Source organism: Emydura macquarii, unplaced genomic scaffold, assembly GCF_026122565.2.
Source record: "Emydura macquarii macquarii isolate MOO-44397 ecotype Brisbane River unplaced genomic scaffold, CSIRO-AGI_Emac_v2 contig_3517, whole genome shotgun sequence".
NCBI classification, from domain to species: domain Eukaryota; kingdom Metazoa; phylum Chordata; order Testudines; family Chelidae; genus Emydura; species Emydura macquarii.
Window position 1 is genome coordinate 1098957 of NW_027133654.1, and position 21010 is coordinate 1119966.

The 21010-nt window shown below is 39.0% G+C and overlaps 1 protein-coding gene across 4 annotated transcripts in view; it reads right to left on the reverse strand.

The window, feature by feature from the left end:
- FMN2 (formin 2) overlaps window positions 1–21010 on the reverse strand; it is a 227799-nt gene that overhangs the window by 83649 nt on the left and 123140 nt on the right. For all 4 annotated transcript variants that reach the window (XM_067535849.1, XM_067535852.1, XM_067535851.1 and 1 more), the window contains exon 9: window positions 8878–8939. In XM_067535849.1, the coding sequence (XP_067391950.1) occupies window positions 8878–8939 (62 nt within the window). The remainder of the gene's footprint in view (window positions 1–8877; window positions 8940–21010) is intronic.

Genomic DNA, 21010 nt, shown 5'->3' on the forward strand with positions numbered 1-21010 from the left:
ACTCTGAACTATGGACAATTTATAATTTTAGCTGAAAGCACCCTGCATTTTGTCACCAACAACATTTTTTGGAGAGAATGACAATTCCAGTTGCTTTAAAACACACACACACACACACACACACACACGCACCCCAGCTTTTGCTCATCAAAGGTACAAAAACATTTAATTGATTCTAGCATGCTATATTTTAGTGACACAATCATGTGGAAAACTCTGATGTGTTCGGTTTGCTTCCCTAGTCTAGCATTCAAATTCCCTTTGACAATGTTTCATTACGTAAAAAAAGCAGCTCCAGAACCATTTGTGATGTAGGGTTATACATACAGTAGAAACAGCATCAGAGGAGCTATAGGAGTACACAGTATCATCTCCTGTCTCACTGCTATGGTATACAGCTTTATGATCATGAAATATTTTAAATGCAGGTTTTCCAATTGATCAGCTTAACCAAGAAGGACTTGTAGCCTCAAAAGGCATGCCTTTTAGTAAGAAAAAGAGAACTGATGACAGACAAACTAAGGAGAAATGCTGATCCTCTAACAGCTTGACATTTTAGCCTTTGGAATGAGAATGCATTATAAGGTGTTATGAGGCAGTGATGCAGAGAAATTTGCTTGCAAAAACCCTACTGAAGCATTGAGAAGACTAGCAGTTCCTTCTTCACATGACAACATTTTAATCATAGTTCTCATCCCAAACTGTTTACACAACTCTGTGGGAATCACAGAATGGACTAGAGATGGGCCCAGATCACAAAGCTTAGATTCTGACCTCAACTTCCTTGAAGTTAGACTAGGTCTACACTACTGGCATTAAACTGGCATAGCTATGGTGCCTTAGTGTAAAAGCAGCATACAGTGATGGAAGATATTTTTCCATCACTATAGGAACCCCACTTCCCCAAATGATGGTACCTAAGCCAATGGAAGCATTCTGCCATCAGTCTAGCTGTGTTTAAACCAGGGGTTAGGTTGGCAGGGTTACAGTCCTCAGGGGTGTGGATTTTTCATACCCCTGAGTGCCATAGCTACATCAACCTAAGTTTTAACTGTAGACCAGGCCGGAGGGGATCAGAGTTTTGATTAAGGCTCATTTATGCTAATGTCATACATTAGGTTTCAAGGTGGTGACCATTTTCCTTAGTTATGTGCTTTCTGCTAAGGTCAACAAACCAACAGCAGAAAATATCAGACAATGTCAAATCATTGAAACCATAGAACATGTATGAATAGAACATGTATGACTGAAGAAAGGTTGTGACTTTGTATAAAAAAGTGGCATTAATTTTAGGAATATTGTTAACCTGAAACCATTCCTGAACCTGAAACCTGGTTCCATTGTAAATATCTAGCAGGGTGTCTAAAAGTGGATGATTCACAAAAATCAGATTTTTGTAAAAAAATTATTCATTTCAAAACAAAAACAAACAAACAAACAAATAAATAAATAAAGTTAAATTTGAAGTTAAGGTCTACATTTCCAATATCAAGATAATTTAAATAAATAAAATATATGTTGCATCTATGAGCACTCCTCAAATTTTGATGAGTTAAAGGGAGCTTTGTTTTTAATTATATACAGAAACGGGATAAAAACATAACTATTGAGATTAACTCAAGTGTCACAAATATGTCTGTACAGTAAGTTTCTATATCATTTTCAGTTTTTACAATGGAGCAAATGCTGGTATTTCCATTTTTCCCAAATGTAAGAACTTTGTTTCTTCTGTGCAGAAAAGTTTTTGCCTTAATTACTTTTGGTTTCAGTTTGGCTAGCAGGTGCAGAGAGAATATTTTCTTCATTTGGACTCGTTCATTCATACTTGAGAAACCATCTGGGAGTTGAAAAAGCAAGAAAACTTGTTTTCCTCTTCCAGTCTATGATTCACAACCGGGTGGGAGAGGATGAGCTTTACCAATTCTAAAACTAACCTCACCTGCTTAGACACTTTTGAAATCTCACTAGGTGCCTACTTGCATCCTTAGACTACTAAATATATTTGAAAATCTGGTCCATGGTGACCAGAATCAATTAGTCAACTCATTAACTGCAGTTAATACTTCCTTTGTTTACCAAAACAAGCTTTGCATTTAACACTTACTTAAGCTTGTATCCAGCACTTTTGAGATTTTTTTTTGTATTAATAAATAAAACTAAGAGTTTTATAATTTTTGTGTGCATTTTAATTGAAGTCTGTGCCCTAATTATCTCTTCTGAAAAATACAGTTAATACTATTGTGTGCTTAACGATTGTTTATTCATTTCTAGACTGCAAAGCATTTACAAATGCAGGTGTGGATTATTTATCCCAGTTTTAGAGTTGAATTATGCACAGAGGTTTGAACTAATTTGTACGAGAGCCATGATACTCTAGTGGTTCATTTTAGATGTTAATGTTCTAGTTCAACCTCGGCCACAACTTCCAACGTAACTTTTATCAAGTCACTTAAGTCTAAATCAATGCATGCATTCTGGTAAGGATTACAGGAGGAGGAGGTTTAATTTCCACAAGAAAATGAAATTCCTTTCACTTTGATATAACTTATTCAGAAGTTGAAAATGCAAATATTCTTTATGTTTTTTCTCTATCTGTTTCATTGACAAAATTGTGTCCAGTTTTCATAAAATGTTAACACCTTAAATGGGTTGTTATTATTCCTGCCCTTCTGAAGTATCTTCTTCAGGAAACAGAGTTAAAATCCACCTAAATTTCAACTGTTGAGGTTTAAAGAGATTTCAATGTGCAGATATAGGGGCAAAATAAGTAGGCACTTTGCAAGAATTTCAGAAAGTCATGTCTAAGTAATTATTTTCCAGAAAAGTTGTCGCTGTTGATAAGGCTTGACCCTAAAGATTCTGATAATGGCACAGGGCCTGTAACTTTAACTGTTGAGAGGCTATGTTTTGTCCATAAAACATCACACCCATCCCTGGACACCCTAAAGCACCAGCTCCAAAAACACATGCCTTTACTTCTTGAAGCTTATGGAAAACATCCGATAGATGTCAGACAGCAGGTCCCAAATGTGCTCTCTGAGCTTCTCACAGTCTAGGATTCTCCACCCACTGAAGTCAATGCCAAAAACTCTCACTGACATTAATGGGAGGAAGGTCACATCCACAATTTCCACTATAATGAATGAGCCTTAATTATCCATAACAAATATTAGTAAATTCAATGATTTACAAACTATTTTCTTCAAAAATGGTGGTCACATGAACTTCCAGGAAAATGAAACTGTGTAAAGTCATTGGAGTAAGAAGGAGATAAAGTGACAATCAAAATTTCAAATCAGAATAATATTTTAATAATCTCCACTCAAACTATTAGGCCAACTTTCTTCTGATTTTGCAGAAATATCCGTCTTGCCTCCATAGTAAATCTAGCAATTTTCAAGGCAAAGTTATACGGAGTTATTAAATAGGGATTCAAAATGGAAGCTGATTGCAACCTTAACTCTAGAGAGATTTCTACTTCTCAATAATATATATATATATATATGGTCCAATTCATTTCATGAAAGCAGCAAGGTAAAAACTTGTGAGGATTCTGTTTCATCTTACATGTACAGCATCCTCTTCCCAAATCAAAAGTTCATGTTTTGATAATTAATGTGCTAGGAAAAGGATATTGAAGTGCTATAAGATTGTAAGTGAAATACAAACCTTGAGAAGTAAAACAAAGATCTCAGATTCTTTCTGCCATACAATTTATCTAATTGGGGGGGTTGTGTGTGAGAGAGATAAACTACCTTTTTAATAAAACTCTTGGCTTATCTTGAGCTATTATTTATGCATTGTGTTTTAAATTTTGTAATATGTCTTCAAGGAATGGAGTCTGGTAAAAAATTGTTTTTATATTAGGTTTAAACTAAGATGAATATAGAAAACAGTGATAATTGGAGCCCTTTTGATAGGCACCTTCTGTTGAAAACACGTTAATAAATAGGAAGGAGAACCCCCTCCCCAATAGCTATAGAGTAAATGATAGTATTAATACCACCACCTAGCTCTTATATACTGCTTCTCATCAGTAGATCTCAAAGCACCTCACAAGAAACTATACAGTTGCTTAACAAAATGCAGATACTATACAGAGCCCAACTAAGAAAGACTTTACCATTTAACTGCAGTGCTGGTTAATAACCCTAAATAAACTATACAGGTTTTTTTTTCATTTAAAAAAATCACTAAGATGTATTTAGTAACTGTGCGGTTTAAGAAGGCTTTAATTCCTCAGTAAACAGGAATTGAGCCCTCAGGACTGTGGTTTTTGAAATTAGGGTGTGTTTAGATCTGGAGGCTGCCCAAACTTCATTCACATCTAGAAAGAAAAGCACCTTGCCAAACATATGTAATCAGGAAAAATTACATTCTGAAGAAAGATTGTAAAACAAATGCTCCCATATGTTTCACAGAGATCAAACAGAATGGCTGAGGACTAGCACAGTGATATTTAACTATCCGGCAAAAAAAATAAAAACAACCTCCAGAACTGAGAATTAATTTAGTGTGTGCAAAGGAAAGGAGGCACATAAGTTAGCTACTCCTTTAAAAAAAAAAAAAACTCTAGAAGACACAGAGTGCAGCTAAGAAATAAGGGGAGATTCAAACATATCAACCAGTCTGGTACCAACACCTAAAATTACTATTTATATTACAACACTATCTGCAGTTCCCAACACAGGTCAGGGCCCATTGTACTAGGTGCTGTAAAAACATATAGTAAGGGACAGTCGAGGTGCCAAAAAGCTTACAATCTAAATAGACAAAACAGAGAAAATGGAAGGCGCAGAGAGGTGAAGTGGCTTGCCCCAGGTCCACACAACCGGTCATTGGTGTAGCCCAGATTAAAAGCCAGGTCTCTTGGGTCTCAACCAAATGCCTTGTACTCAGGCCCACCAATGAGTGGGGAAAGGGGCAATTGTCCATAGACCTGGTGATTTAAAAGGGCCAGGGCCATGGGCGGCAGTTGAGGCTAGCTCTCTGTGCTGCCTCTTCTGCCTACACCCCACTCCTGCTCTGACCCAGGCCCCACCCCTTCCCCTGGTTGCCTCCGTCCCTGCTCGCAGCATTAATTTCTTCCTCCTCCTTGCTGCTGCTCGCTAAGTCCCTCCTCTCCACCTCGCCACTCGCCCCCCCTCCACACCCCCTAAGACTCTGAGCTCGCACTCTCCACCACTCCCCTGAGCCAAGCTTACTTATTATGCACCATGCAGGTTCATCGGTGGCTGAGGAGGTGGTATCTGCTACTCAGCTTCCCGGGTTCTGAGAGGACCAGGAACCTTTATGGCGCATAATAAATAAGCATAAGCTTCTGGCAGAACCCCATTCCAATTTGTTTAATACTGGTGCTGTAACTGGTGGGTGGGGGGATGTTAAATACATCAAGCAATACCATAGCTTATGCATAGTGGGTTCTAATGTATTATCAATAGGATAAAAAGAAGTGTCATAAACCTCAGCCATCCATTTCTAGGGGAGCCATTGACTTTCTGCCCTGGGGCCCAGAATTGTTGTCAGCAGGCCTGCCTGTATGCTAGACTACACTGCCTCAACAAAATACCTATTGTTTCCCCCTTGTCAACATTATCTAGTGTGGTGGTAAACACCTGAAATAAATATATAACATTGCTTCAGTGGCTACACTATTCTCTGGGTAATTCCCTGTCTCAGGTATAGGAAATAGCAAAGACATTCTGCCATAATCTTACTCTTTTACATAAGATAGTTGAAAAGATTAAGGGTAACCAATATACAGGAGGTGGAAAGTGTTTCACAGATGGGCTTCAGGGGACTGGTGTGAGTTCCTTGTTATCAGGGCTGACCATCTGTCGTATGGAGAAGACCCTTAGATTTCACTAAAAATGTTTCTAGCCATTTGCTTCTGAAGACGGCCTTGAAAACATAACCTGATATAAAGTGGTGAAACAGAGACAGACGTACACTTATTTTACGTAAAATTAGTCAGTTGAGTTCTGGGATGAATGCCAAAGAATCATCAATGGTACACAATGCTGTGATCATCGTGGGTGGGAGGTGGTTATGCTAGCAGTGGGAGCTCACTAGAAATAATGGCAGACACTGTTTCTTAAAATGTGTAGCCCTCTGAGGCTGAACTGTCTGCTACTCATTCAAGCTGTTGCCACAAAGTGGATTTATCCCCCAACCCTTCACTTTGCTGCAGTCATGGCCGTTCTTCCTCCTGTGTCTCCTTCCCTGCTCCCCCAGCACCACTAAAATTACACCCACCCATTTTTCAACCACTCCAGCAGCTCATGAGGAGGAAGAGGAAAGGAGACAGGTCAAGATGCTGCTGCACGGAGAAAGTGCACCTCTCAGTAGTCAGCCTCTCTTCCACTGCCAGCCTACTCAGAGTCTGAAGAGCCAGTAAACGGGTGGGAGCTTGGACCATCAACAGAGAGGACCCACTAGAGAAACTACACCAGAGCTAGAGGCTGGCAGGACATCCACCTTTCCCATGATCACCACCCAAAGCCAGAAGCTATGGGACAATTAGCCAGTCACCATCATGTATAAGGAACAACCACCTTGCAGAGAAGCCAACAAGAAGAACCTCATTGAGATGCTGGGGAGCTGGAAGCATGGAAAGTTGAGTGGAGTCAGAGATGGAAGAATAAGTAGATTAAAAAGGAGGGAAAGATCATGGAAATGATTGATTTTTGTGGGTTAGACAGGAAAAGAAGTATACTAAAATGATGGATTTTGCTGGAGGGAATAATATTTGGCATAGACAAACTATCCTATATATGAATGAATGAGCTGGAACACTGAGGGGTACACACTTTGTTAAAACTTTGGCAGCACATAATTGATGTTTCTATCTGAAATCTATTATTTCACTCTCTAAGGGTCAGAGGATTTTGAAAAGCAGAAAACTGAAATAGCTAAAGTTCTTTCATGGGGTGGCAAAATAATATCACCCTTCTTCATTTTGACTCTGTGAAAGCTCCTGCATGCTGCCTCAGTAAGAAAAGGCCAGGTGTGAGATGACACAGATCAAGAAAAAAGCAGATGTCTTCAGCACCATTCTCCCTGCAAACGCACCAAGTTGGCAGAGCGTCTGTTTTTTGCTTCGTCTTCCTCTGCAGCACAAGGCATGGATCAATTTAATTGGGTCACTTACCAATTTAATTAGAGCAAATGGTGGATCCTCTGTAGCTTAAAATCTTTAAATCAAGAGCTGAGGACTTCATTAATTCAGCCAAAGGTTATTGGTCTATTGCAGGAGTGGATGGGTGAGGTTCTGTGGCCTGCAATGTGCAGGAGGTCAGAGTAGATGATCCCTTCTGGCCTCAAAGTTTATGAGGGTTTCTCTGCATAACTAAATTCTGCCCTTTGTTTTGTATGCCTCCTGCTGTTTAAGGATGGAGCAAGCAGGCAGTCCAGGTTGGGCTAGAGTAGAAACAGAAAGGATGAGGAAGACAGGAAGGATGGTCCAGTGTTAGGGCACTAGCCTAGGACATGGGAGACCTGGGCTCAATCCCTACTCTGCCATAGTCTTCCAATGTGACCTTAGCAAGTCATGTAGTCTTTCTGTGTCTCAGTTGCCCTCTGTAATAGTACCTCCCTACCTCACAGGCTTGTTGTGTGGATTAAAGATTGTGAGGTGCTCAGATACTATGGGAATGGGGGCCATATAAATACCTAAGATAGATAGAACAAATTATATATATATATATATATATCCTACATATATAGAGAGAGAGAGCTCCTGTGACAATCATGCCGTCATGGGGGAAGAGTAGCACAATAAGGAAAGGCCTCTGTAGACACCAGCATATCTCCATACATCCCTCAAGAGGAGTCAGATCTCCTGTCTACTCTGTATGGAAACCCCATCCATAGTTAATGTAACTTCATCCCCCAAAATAGATTATTTCAAGGAAACTGCACAAGCTTGAACAGTTTCCTGGATCTCCCACAGGTTCTTCATAGATGGGCGTGGTCCAGCTCTACATGCTCAATATGCTTGAAAGACAAAGGACTACAAGTTTTTAAAATGATTTTAAAAATAAGAAGTTAAGGGAAAACAGAATAATGACATATATTGGCCATGAATACCAAGAACATTTCTCCTACTTAACGATTTATGCCTTCAGACATCCAGGATCTATTGAGTGAAACCAGAAGGCCTATTTGCTCTCTCTCTCTGGGAATCTGGAGGCCTTGCCCTGGTAATACTGAGGTCAGCATCTTCTGACTTCCATTTTTTTTTGCAGCAGTGGAAATCAGAAACCCTCTGCTGTGTTCTACTGTTACTAGCTTTACAGTCGGAATCATGCTGGGACCAGGATGCTTTAGGGTATACCCTGAGGTATGCTTAAATCTCTGATCTACCACAGTTTTCACACAATCTCTCATTCAAAGTAATTAGTATCTCATGGTTATGGCTTTCAGTTTACTATACTATGTTTCACATCTCTCAAGGATCCTTTCCTTTAAAAGTAACTGAACATCATTTCCCACGAAAGTGAAAAACCATGAAATACAGTATTCAAAAAAGTTTTGGGTGCAGCAAAGGAATAAGTATTTATTCAAAACAAATGCAGTTTTATTTCATATTTTTTCCTGTAAAATGTAACATCAAGTTTATTAAAAGGCAGAAATTATATATTTGTATATAAATGTAATCCTTGACTTGAAAAATAATTGCATATTATAAAATGGATTGCCTTTTTCAAAAAGGCAAGTGTTTACGCTAGTTTTCATTTAGATTGGACAAAGTAAACATTTCCTTTAAGAGAATGCATTTGTGTGGCTTAGTAATTAATTGTTCCAGTTGCAAACCAAAAATACCTTTTCATGAACCTACTGTAAGCCTATGTAGCTATACTTCCTCCTATTACTCACATTCTCATAGAGGGCTTGAAGGGTCTCTAGGTCAACCACAGAGTTGTCCAAGTTCACAATAGCTGTGAAAAAGACAAAAGTGAAAAAGAATTAGTTGTCAAGATGATAATCCAGCAGTGAAAGACACACTGAACACAATACCCAGTAATAGTTTTTATGACCCACTGGTCAGACAGCTTAAGGGTTTTAACTTTATTAATGCCTTGAATAGTGCTGTTTCTAAGACCAGGGCCTAGGAACCTGGTAGAGCCAGGTGACAAGTGTTAAAGAATTCATCCCCCTCCCCCAAGACACACACACGATCCCATGAGTATGGCCAAAGCCAAAGATCAGAGATAAGCTTTACATCAGACTTTCACGGTCCAACTGAGAGCATTATAAAAATGTGTAAAGCTGTACTACAACCCCACACACATATGCACAAAAAAACCTCATTCCTGTCACTGGTTGGTTTCAGCCTTAAACTGATTAATCCACAAATCAGCCAGTTAACTTCAAGACACCTGACAAGGGTCAAATCTTCTATGCACTAAGCCGACAGGTTTAGTACAGATACAAAATATGCCTTTCCTGTTCCCAACCAATCTTGGTGCCACACACATACTGTACTTTCTCAATGTCAAAAATCTGGTTTGACAACACACTGAGAACAATTTCAAATCAACCTTTGGAAAACTATGATAAAGAGGGATACTGAATTGCTGGGATTACTGGATAAAGTGAAAGTATAGGAACTAGGCATATTTCATATTTATGCTGATCAGTGAAGGGGCATTCAAAATTAATATGAATATAAAATTATTAATATAGAATTATTTAAAAGCTGGTAAGCAGTGGGTTTGTTTGTTTTTTAAACAAACTTACCATCCATGTCATTGGAAAGCAAAGTAAATTTTGTTTTCCATATACAGTTATTAAAGGTCTGAAAAGGAATTTTGAATGTTATGCAGCAGCAGTTCCTGTAATAATAAATACTTTTACTGCAATATTTTATCTTTGTCATTTTGTCCTGTATTTGATTGTGTTCTTTTTTTGTGATTTTTATTTTCTGCATTGATATCTGTCTGTTAGCCAGAATAACCCTGGGACAAAACTACTCTAGAAATCATGAGGGTGGTCAGTGATGGAATCCCAGCCTCAGATTGCTTGATCCTCTATAAATCAGTGTCTTTGACTGTCACTAAGTGATTCTGTGTACACACCTCAAGATTACAGACAATGTAATTCAAACTCATTTGTTTCTCATTGCTCTAAAGCATCAGTGATACCACTCAGTGTCTGGGACTCATCACATTTTCCCCTCACAGGTCTGGAACTTAATTTTAGTTACAGTATAATAAAAGATATATAAATAAAGAAACATTGATCTTGATTAAACTGAACAGGGTCCGGTGCATATATATGGACAGATTAAAAGAATGAGAATTTATTTGGAAATGTGCTAATCTTCCAAAGCAATAAAAATGATCTTTTCTGTTTTTCCTTATCAAATATAATATTTTATACATACATTTTTCCCTTGCCCCTTCTACCCTGCCTGCCAAGTACCCACCATCTAAAATGTTTTAGAAGCCCAGATTTAAAGCAAAATATAGTACTATAGAGGATGGTGAAAGATGTGAAAATATATTAAGAAATTTGCACAAAATGATGCTAAATTTGAGCTATGTCCATTATTGAATGTCAATATTTTCCCTTTTCATTTATGAACTTTTAAAAACCTTACATACATTAAAGGTCTAATTAAACTAGCAAAACAAGGAAATACCTATTTAACAGCAGAAGCTGAAATACATCTGTAAATCAGCTGATGACACAATTGCTAACATTTCTTAGGGATACAGTGGTGGTTCTTGTTTAATACTTCTCACTGTGATATTTTGTGTCACTTACATTTTTAATTCTGTCAATAAGTGTTGTACTTTTAGGCAACATTTCAGCAAGGTACTTAAGCAAATATATGTCTTCAAGCATATAATTAAACCCATTGGCTTCAATCGACTGTTCACATGCTTAAAGATGTGCATGTGCTGAAGTATCTTGTTGAATCAAGGATTAAAAAATCAAGAAAAAAATGTGTTCAGATACTGCAGCATTTCAACACATTGTTTGAGCTTGTATACTAGTGTGTACGTGCTATAACAGCTATTGAACACATGGTGCATTTGGACCTACGTATCTGATTTTTGCTTTTATAAGCTAGTGTATTTATATTGTATGCAAACACTATCCTTTAGTCATTCATTTTGACTCAATGGTTATCTTCTACTACCCCTGCCCCCGCCTCAGAGACAGTCTGCTTCTGAACTAAAAAATATGGCACAAGTTACTGCTCTGACTTCTTCCACAATGTTAAGATCACCCATGGATTACTTAGAGAGCAATAGAACACTTTTGTTTGAATGCTTGCATGAGATAAGAGAATGCCTGGCAAACAATGGTGCCAGGTCTGTGTACTTTCAACAAAACAGGTACGCAGACGAGCATGCATATTTCAGGGAGCTGCTTAAAACAAATCAGTCTCAGAGGACTACAGACAAGGATTTAAAGAAATTAGCTCCTAGTATATATAAAGATGTGTCTCACTCCCAGGAAAAGGACAAAACTAAATAAGCTAAATATACCCACCCACCCACCCACAATCCTACCTATCTACCCACCCACCCACTCTATAAAATCCCGCTAGGTTTTTTCAGCATAAAGACTAAAATATTTTGTTCAGGAAATAAGAATATAAATTGGAAAAACATAAGAGGATCATTAAAAAAACCTCAGGCCCCCTCAACAATACTACTCTCTACTTTTGAACTCACATGTGGCCGTGCATCTTAAGAATCACTGTAGTTAAGCACCTAATTCTATTACCCAACATCTTGAATCGAGAGATAAAGCATCCCCAAAATCCTAAAGACGATGGTCAACTAAATAATGAAAACATGGACAAACACCAACTCCACTATGGCTGGGGAGGGCCTGGCTGAGATGAACTACACAGTTAAAGTTTGGGCATCCCTCACAGGGGCTCCATAGTTCCTTGGACAATGCTGTGCTCAGTTCCACAATGACATCCCAGCAAACAAAGCCTGGGGTGGGGTGAAAGGAACCTCAATCTTGCAGAGTTCCCTACAGAGTGTTTTTTTTTTAAATAAGTCATTACAGTCACAAAAGAAACACACATACATGGAAAAAATCATCTTCTGTCTTGACTATTGCAAAATCCTCTTCGCTAGCCTCCCTGAAACCATGCCATGCCTCTTTAATTCATTCAAAGCACAGCAGCCAATGAAATCTCCCCGGTGCATCATTTTGATGTAACCACGCACCCTGCCCTTTTAATCCAAAGGTTACTTGTTTTCCATCAATTGAAATAAAGCTTCTTGTCCCATCTATCTACCTAAATTACTTACATGGCCACAATTGCCATAGTATCTGAGCACCTCACAGTCTTTAATGTGCGTATCCTCACAACATTCCTGTGAGATAGGAAAGTAATATTTTACAGATGAGGATCTGAGGCAAAGAAAGGCTAAGTGACTTGCCCAAGGTCACACAGAAGTCTGTGGCAGAGCAGGATCTCAACTCAGGTTTTCCACGTCCTAGGCTAGTCCCTGAACTACTGAATCATCCTTCCTCTATCCTATTCTCAACCTCAAGGCCCTACACCACTCTCTCTCGCTCTCTCTTTATGCAATCTTGTCTCTTTTTCTTACCCATCACCAGAACTTTGCCAATGTTGCCAGCTTTGAATGCCAACTTCTCTGATTCTACAAAGAACTTGGTGTTTCTTTCCATGCAGTCCTTTATGCATGGCTCATTCTCCCTAAATGAATCTTTAAGCCTTCTCTTTCAAATACCTACTCAAGACCCATTGTCACCATGAGATCTATATGAATCAACCACCTAATGACAACTAGGTTAAGCAGCAGTTGCGGATATCTGACATTATTGAAAAAAAGTTTAAATGCTGCAAAGCCATCAAGTCTGCATACTGGTACACTGAAAATCTGTATGATCTCATCATCCTCCCTTATGCCCCCATCCCTCAGTCCCTCTTATTATTTATCACAATCCGATTAAAAACTCCATGTAACAAGTGTAAGATCTTTGGGGCAGGTACCATTTCTTCCTGAGTGTTTGCATGGACTTTATTACAATGAAAGGGGTTATTAGTCTAAGGGGTTCTATTTATGCATTTCAGGATAGTAATACAGTAGTAAAATAAATAAAAAAAATTTATACATACATTGAAAACATCAAGCAAGCCAACTGTGTACCATTTTCAAATCAAGGATTAAAAAGTGTCTGAACAAACAGCAGGATGAAGACTTTCTACAACAATTAACATTGGTTAGTTTGCAAAGATGGCTAGCCAGCTGTGAAGAGTTTTCAATTGGCACAAGAGAATACTGGAACTAATAAAATGATTTTAGTATACAGAATAGACAACCCTGTATATAAAGGCAATCAAGTTGCCATGCTTACACTATGAGACAACACACCTTCTCCCATATATACTGAAGCCAGTCTAAAACAGAAACTCCTCTTTAAAAAACAGCCTTAGAGATGCAGTTTGTAACCAAACAACCAATGAGATCAAAGATCTTGACAGCAAACATAGTGTACATGGAGGGATACAAGAAAACACACTAAAAGAAAATTTTGAATATGACCAGCATATTCCCACACAGATTATGGAAGAAAGTAGCAATGAATTGTTTCACTGTAAACCAGACAATCTCATCATTACACTTTATTATTCAGATTTCTAGAAAATATAGCAATTGACAGATACCACTAAAGCAAAGGTGGGAGACAAAGCAGACATGGCAAACCAACCAAATCAGCAGACATAGCAATCCAACCTCTCTCTTCTTGACAATGGACCTGAATTTACCAGCAATTAACTTGTATAATTGTCAGAGAAAGATATTTTTGAAAAACAGTCAAAACCTGAATGTTGTGAAGTTCTCTTTCATCCCAAATCATAACAAACTGTTAAAAGTTTTAAATTTCCTGCAAAATGAAATATCAATATGAGCTTATCAAAATGCTTTCTTTCAATATGTTCAAAACCACTTCATTTAAACTTATCATTGAACTTTCATAGACAATTACCTTTGCTAATATTTCCATATCATTTCCTCTCCCTACAATAGTTATTCCAATGGCAAAACTGAGTTGGCTGTACAAAAAACAACCTACTTAAAAGCATAATAAAGGTGTATGGCAAGCTAACCTTAAATAGAAAAAAAATAAATAAAACAACCCAGTTAGATATACTTTAGCATCTACACCTACTTTCTTCCTAAAAATTGAAGTAGTGGAAGATTTATAGACCAAATGGAAAATAAACACAAAATAGCAACAGGATACTACAATCAATACACCAAAGAACTCCCAGAGTTACAAGTGGGAAAAAAAGGATTCAAATAAAAAAAATTTCCCAGCATAGATTGGCAAATATGAACTTGGAATAGAAATCCTCAGTTAATGGATGTCTTTAGAAAAAAAACTGGAAAAATATCCACACACACTGCAAACACAAGAATCTAAGCATGGATGGAGACACATCATCTTCCTAGAAATGACTGACATGATCCTGATTGCCTTCTTCAATAGCACACAACCAGCTGCCCATGTCATCCAGCCAATCAAAAAGCCAAGTAAAACCAAGAGGAAGGGCAGACAGAATGCAACAGCTTCCTTTGTTGCTATTTAAAAAACAAAACAAACAAAACTATGGACTTGATGCACCATCAAGCCACTGGCAAGATAAACCCAAGAGCTGAAATTCCCAAAAGTAGAAATATTAGCACTTAGGGTGACAGAACTGCACCTTTAAGCAGGGGGGAATTTGTCTGACTAGCCCAATGACGGGAACAGTACTTTATGGCTGGGGAGGTGGGAGAGGAGGTCAAACTGCTGCAAAAGGGGACAAGAGGCCAGTATGGTGACACTGACTCACCATCCTCTGGGAATTGGATGGGTGGAAGGGTTTAAAAGGGGAGCCCATGTGATGAATCCCCCTTTTAAACACCACTTTTACATGGAGCAGCCCACCTTAACCCTCATTCATGGTGTGGAAGAGATGGTGAGGTCCCAGCAATGGTTGGCTGGAGGACCTGGATAAAAAAAAGGGGAGGAAGGGACTGGCGAAAGCTCACCAAGAAGTTATTGAATGAACAAGGGTGTGCTCTGCTGAAACAGACGATTCATATTTTTAGATCTCAGTGGCAAGAAGGAACAGCCAGACAAGGAAGTGCTCCAAACAGCAGTTTATTCACGCAGCACTTAAGTTACAGATTTTAGGCTGCTCCTAAGCTGTTAGGAGTACAATTCAGGCAGTCAGGCGCTTACCAGCACGAGGGTGGGGAGGCCCATGCTCCACCCTATAAGCGAGTTGCAACCAGGGAGCTGACCAAACTGGGGATCTGCTAGTACCTCGATGGATCCATGGAGAGCCTCAGGGAGGGAGGGGTCCTGGGGCCCCTAATATACCCCAATTCCTTAAGCCTTACACTAAGCTTCACCTGGTAGCAGGTGACGTGTATCTCAATCCACATAGGGATTGGGTCTTAACACTTGTTTTTTATCAGTCTATTGACTATTAACTAGGGTTTTTTTTGCAATAAGATGATGTTAGTTGTTTATCACGCAAACTGCTGACTTTATTGCTGAAGCTGCTAATTTTTTGCTAAAGCTGCTAGTTTTTTGCTGACCCCATGGCCAGCTGGCTTCTATATTCGTCTCAAGGGTATTTTCAGGCCCAGGGATAGTTCCTCTTAACTCCTAGGGACTTTCCAAAAGATATTTTCATGCCTGTCCCCTGAGAGGCTAACTCTTGCTCATAAGCCTGCTGCTGATTTTAGGGCCCGGCCTCGCCATACTACGCTGTTCTCACACGCCCTACAAAGGGGTTACCTACAACTGTACACTTTCATTCTGCTGGGTAGTCCCGGACATCTAATAATAAAGTTGTGACCTGATTAAAACAACAACAGAGGTCTCCTGTCCTTCTTTTGGTTTTGCCTGACAAATTATTGCATTGGTCACCCCTTGAAGAACAAGTAGTTTTGAAAACTATGTCGCTCAATGCTGTGTTTCATAGCATGTGCTGTCAAGTGTCACAGCCTATTGCATATGATCATTTCTTCCTCTAGGATGATACCAGCAACTAACAGCATGCTATTACCTCTTACCGAAAGGATTTCTCCTTTAGTTCAAATGACGGAGATTTACATCTTCGTGTTGAAGGTCAAATCCCAAGTTTCAAACTGGGGTATTGTTTTAAGCAATCCATCTTAAATAAATATGGAGAATGGGATGTTGTAAGAGAAAGCTTCCCAGTAACCAGTGGGAAGTACAGTGAAACCCAAAGAAATCTTAACTATGTCATGTTTAGGAACGCTGAGTACTGAGTAAATAGGAGAAGAAAAGAGTTCACAGCATAGGTACATGTACTTGTGCTGCTTGCAGAACAATGCCTAGTGATAACAGCTTAGCAGATGAAGAGCCACCCCATGCACAGAGTTAAAATACATGAAAACATTCTCATATTACTACCCATGTGTTTGTTTTTCGCACCCACCTGATATGTATTGTTACTAACCAAAACTGTAAGCCATTTGGGGCAAGGGCTTTCTTTTTTACTCCATGGATGTTACAATGTGGATCAGGTCTCTGATACAAATAATACACAGAGGTGAGAATCAGCCTTACTTAGAATTGTATGCCTGTCACTTTATAGTTGCAGTCATTCATTTGGATCTATACTCTTAGTAAGAAACCAGAACGGTGCATAAAGTCTCCAATTTGAAGATGGTGGGAAGTTAGGTGGTGTGTGTTTGTTTCTGAAACACTCAGAATTAGAAAACTATAGTACAAACATCCAACCACTCACATGTTTCTAGGAAGTCACCAAACATGGAAAATTTCTAACAAAAATATTAATTTGAGAAATTTCTGAGCAACTGAAAAAGGGGACTTTATGATGAAAGTGCTTTTCATCCTTCGTTTTTACTACTCATTCTTCTACAATGTGTAATATGGATTGGTTAACAGTGTTACAGCATTTGACCTTAGCTTTTCATTTCCTGGCTTTGTGTAGTAATTTGTAACATCAGAATTTTATTAATATGGGATTTTAATTGTGATATAAAAGAAAGATATTGTTAACAAACAGCTGTGCTACAGACATCTCAAGTAAATGCGCTTATACAACTTTAAGGACAGCAGTTACTGATTAAGTAAGTCTAACTCTATACACCTATATAGTTTGTTTATAAAATGTGTGTAAGTTCAATTCTTTGAGAACAAATACATTTTGTTTGACTCAGTATGTCGCCTTCTTGTCTAGGCAAGAAAAAAAATGGAGACCAACGCTGTAATCCTTTCAGAATAAAATGTTTAAATACAAACATGATTGCCATTGTAGACTGTTTAATCTAGGAAGATTGTATTTCAGTTCTGTTTCTGAGCGGTTTGCTGATTTGACCATACAGAGCACTTCATTGCTTATCTTAATTGTTTAGATAAGATTTCTTTGCATTTGACAGGTGACAGAATCTTGGGTGTGGGATGTAGGAGGGTCAAAAAAATTGGCATGTTACCAGATTATACTTATTTAAAATTATAGTGTGTGGATGAGCAAATAGTCTCAGTGAACCTGCTGGAGGCTGGTTTTTGGGGATGGACTCTGAAGCAGAACACTGATTGGTAGGAGGTAGGATTTGGAATAAACTAAGGAAGGGTTATCATCACTCCCTCTTAACCAAGAGAAGGATAAGAGATGACCTAATCACGGTCTGTAAGTACCTACAGCAGGAAAAGGTATTTGATACTAGAGGATTCCAATTTAGGAAAGACATAACAAAAGCCCATGGTGTTAAATTGAAACTAGACGTATTCAAACCAGAAGTAAATACACAAGCTTTTAACAAAGAGGGCGAGCACCCATTGGAACAATTTACCAAGGGATGTGATCAATTCTCCATTATCCGGTCTTTATATGAAATCATGGCTCCTTTGAAGTCAATAGCAAAACTCCCTGTAAACTGTAAATCCAGATCACATACCTTTCTATAATATGTGCTTTAGTTCCAGTAACAGGTAAGGGCCTGATCACTGGGTGAAATTATATAGCCTATGTTATCCAGGAGGACAGGCTAGATTACCGGAGTGGTCTCTTCCAGCCTTAAAAATACATGAATCTATCAGAATTGAATTTCACCTGCCTATTAGGCTACCCCTTTTTATGCCCCTTTGAAGATCCTCACAATCTCCTCTAGTTTTGACTGATCTAAAACATTTTACATTATCCTCAAATTCTGCCACCTTTTTCCCCTGTAACATGGGGTCCGATCCGGCCCCGTGCTAGTGGCCCTTCTTCGGGCCCCGGCTCTAAGGCAGGGCGGGCGAGCAAGCAGTCCTTCGCCCCGCCCCAAGTCTCTCTGGCTGGGTTGCCTGGTCCAGCTCCGGGAAGGCCCTATCCAGTCTCCAGGCCCGGGTGGGGCCAGGGTTGGTCGGCAGCTCTGCTCCAGCCTAGGCCTCTGCCGGCGGGGCAGCACATCTGTCTCCGGCGGCAGTCTTTTTCTCCTCTGAACTGTGGGGCCTGCTTCTTATAGCCTCAGTCCTGGCTGAGGCTCCGCCCCTCTGGTGCTGGATTGGTCAGCCGGCAGGACCTATCACTAGCCGGCCTCCCGATTCCCGGGCAGACTGGGCGGCCGGCCCTTTTTCTGTCAACCCTGCTGTTATGACCCTTCTTCGGGCCCCGGCTCGGAGGAAGGCCACTGCACCTTCCTACATTCCCCATCTCTTTTCTATACATATATTTATTAATGATAACATCACCAATCCGGAAATCTATGTAATTAATTACATAAATGCTTGGAAGTGCTTTTACAAACTGCAGGTCCAGCTGCAAATGTTGCTGATCAAGAACACAAAAGCCAGTTCGAAAAATTTTCTTTCTAGAAACAAATTAAATAATAGCAAATTAAGTAAAGTCCCACCCCCAACACCACCAATTGGTATCTTAAAAAATGTAAATCTTCATTCTCTTAGTTTCTTCCTCCAACTCTGACCAAGAATGTATACTTGGCACAGCAGAAAGAAGTTAAGACCTAACCTTGTATTTTATATGTTTGTGTAAAATCCTCAGACTTCTTCATATTTCAACATATGAAGTTTTCACCAAGTACTCTGAAGTTACTGATTCAGAGAGCCACTGATGCTAGCAAAGTGATGTAGTGATCATGTGATATTTGGTCCATGTTGTATGTGTAGTAAGATTATGGAAATACCTAGCTAAAAATCTTGTTGTATAAGTGACAGAAGATATGGCATTACTAATTCAAATTGCTATGCTGTGGGAAATTATAGGGTTTTATGATTTAATCCTGACTCCTTTACATTCTAAGGAATATGTTTCACCAAAGGGCATTGTTGATTCAAGGTTTAAGTAGATAAGATTGCAACAAAACTGATGACCTAATATTGCAAACAGAATAGGATGTTTCATCTAGATTTTTTTAAAGTGGTTCAGAATCTGTATATATTTCAATATCTTAACTGGATTCTGACCTAAGGACTTCAAAGGTAGGATTTTTAAAAGCACTCGGTATTAATGGAAGTTTATCATTGACTTGAAGGAAAGCCAAGAAAAGTAAGCCAAGGGTGGCTGTTTCTGAAATTCCCACCCTTAAATTTTAACATTAATTAAGCACTGTTTTTCGTGCAAATATTTAAATCTTAAAAAACAAACTTGTTTTTACCTACCTAAACATTACATGAACTATAAATTGATACCAATACTTTTAATAGTAGAATAAACAGAGGCATAGACATAGAAGGTTATTCAGCTACTTTGATATTTTAACACTTTTAAAATTCAGAGTGACAATTAGAAATCCAGTGTGCAATAACCACGTCCAAGGGCAACAAGAAACAAGAAGCTTGTGGCTATCAGCTAAAAAGTGACCCTTCAAGGAATTCTTTGTGGTCACCTAGTGCTGCAAGAGGCGGAGAAGCAAAAGGCACGCTGTATGTCATTGCCACTTAAGGTCTGAACTGTCAGATCACACACGCTATCATTCCCCCAATGCAGTGATGGTCTTGCAAAAGGATTGGTATCTAGCCCAACACCTCTCCCTACATTCTTCAGCACAGAGCAACATAATCCACTGGTGCCATCTGCTGGAACTACAAAACCTGAACTGGCAGTCAATGCACACAGGAATTTTCAATCTGATGATTTAGCAACAGTTTACTCTAATCAGTTTGAGGTGATGATCTAGTGGGTATCCCTGAAGAGCAGCATGACAAAACAAATGAAAAATTAAGTGACGTATTTGATGGGAAACAGTATCAGATACCCTTCTAATATTTTGTAAATGCTTTTCCAGACTCCTAAAGGATGTCTTGCTGGTATCACCCAATTAGTGCAGGAAACATTCCTGGGTTATGGAAAAACTGCTATTAACACAGAATGATTCTGCTCATTTGTTGTTGGGTCTGATCCATCTTTTCAAGCTAAATTTCAGGAGCACGATGGTACCACGATAAGAGAGCTTTAACTACCCTCAGCCAATGGAAAAGAGTATGCCACACATTGAGATAGCTGTTCCACACTTTATAGCCTCCTACACTGACATTGTTCCAGCACCACCATTAGCTTTTCGAAATACACCATTGAGGTCTTCAGTCCCTATGTCTCTCCTCGTAATCAACACATCATAAGAAACACAAACTGGTCTCTTGGATCATCTGCCTAAAACCAGGCCAGGCTAGCAGACTGCTCATCAGCCTGATTTCCCCTCTTTATTTGGCTGTGAGAGTAGCACACAGAGCATGGGAGTCACTTTATGTCGGACTCTGGGTCACAAGAACTCCAGAGCCATTTCCGTGGTTCTCTATCCAGGACAACATGATTCTAAGACATCATAAGCAAAAAAAAAAATTACACATGACCCTATCTCATTCTGGGAATCTCTTTTACCACTTTTTTAAAGTCTCTTTAAAGTCTTCTTGAAGAAGGAACCCTAACCCTTACATTGCATCTTTCTTAACATCCAGTTGTTCTCTGCAGTAGCGAGTGGTTGAAGAAGTTCAATTTCTTACCTGAGACTGAACAGCT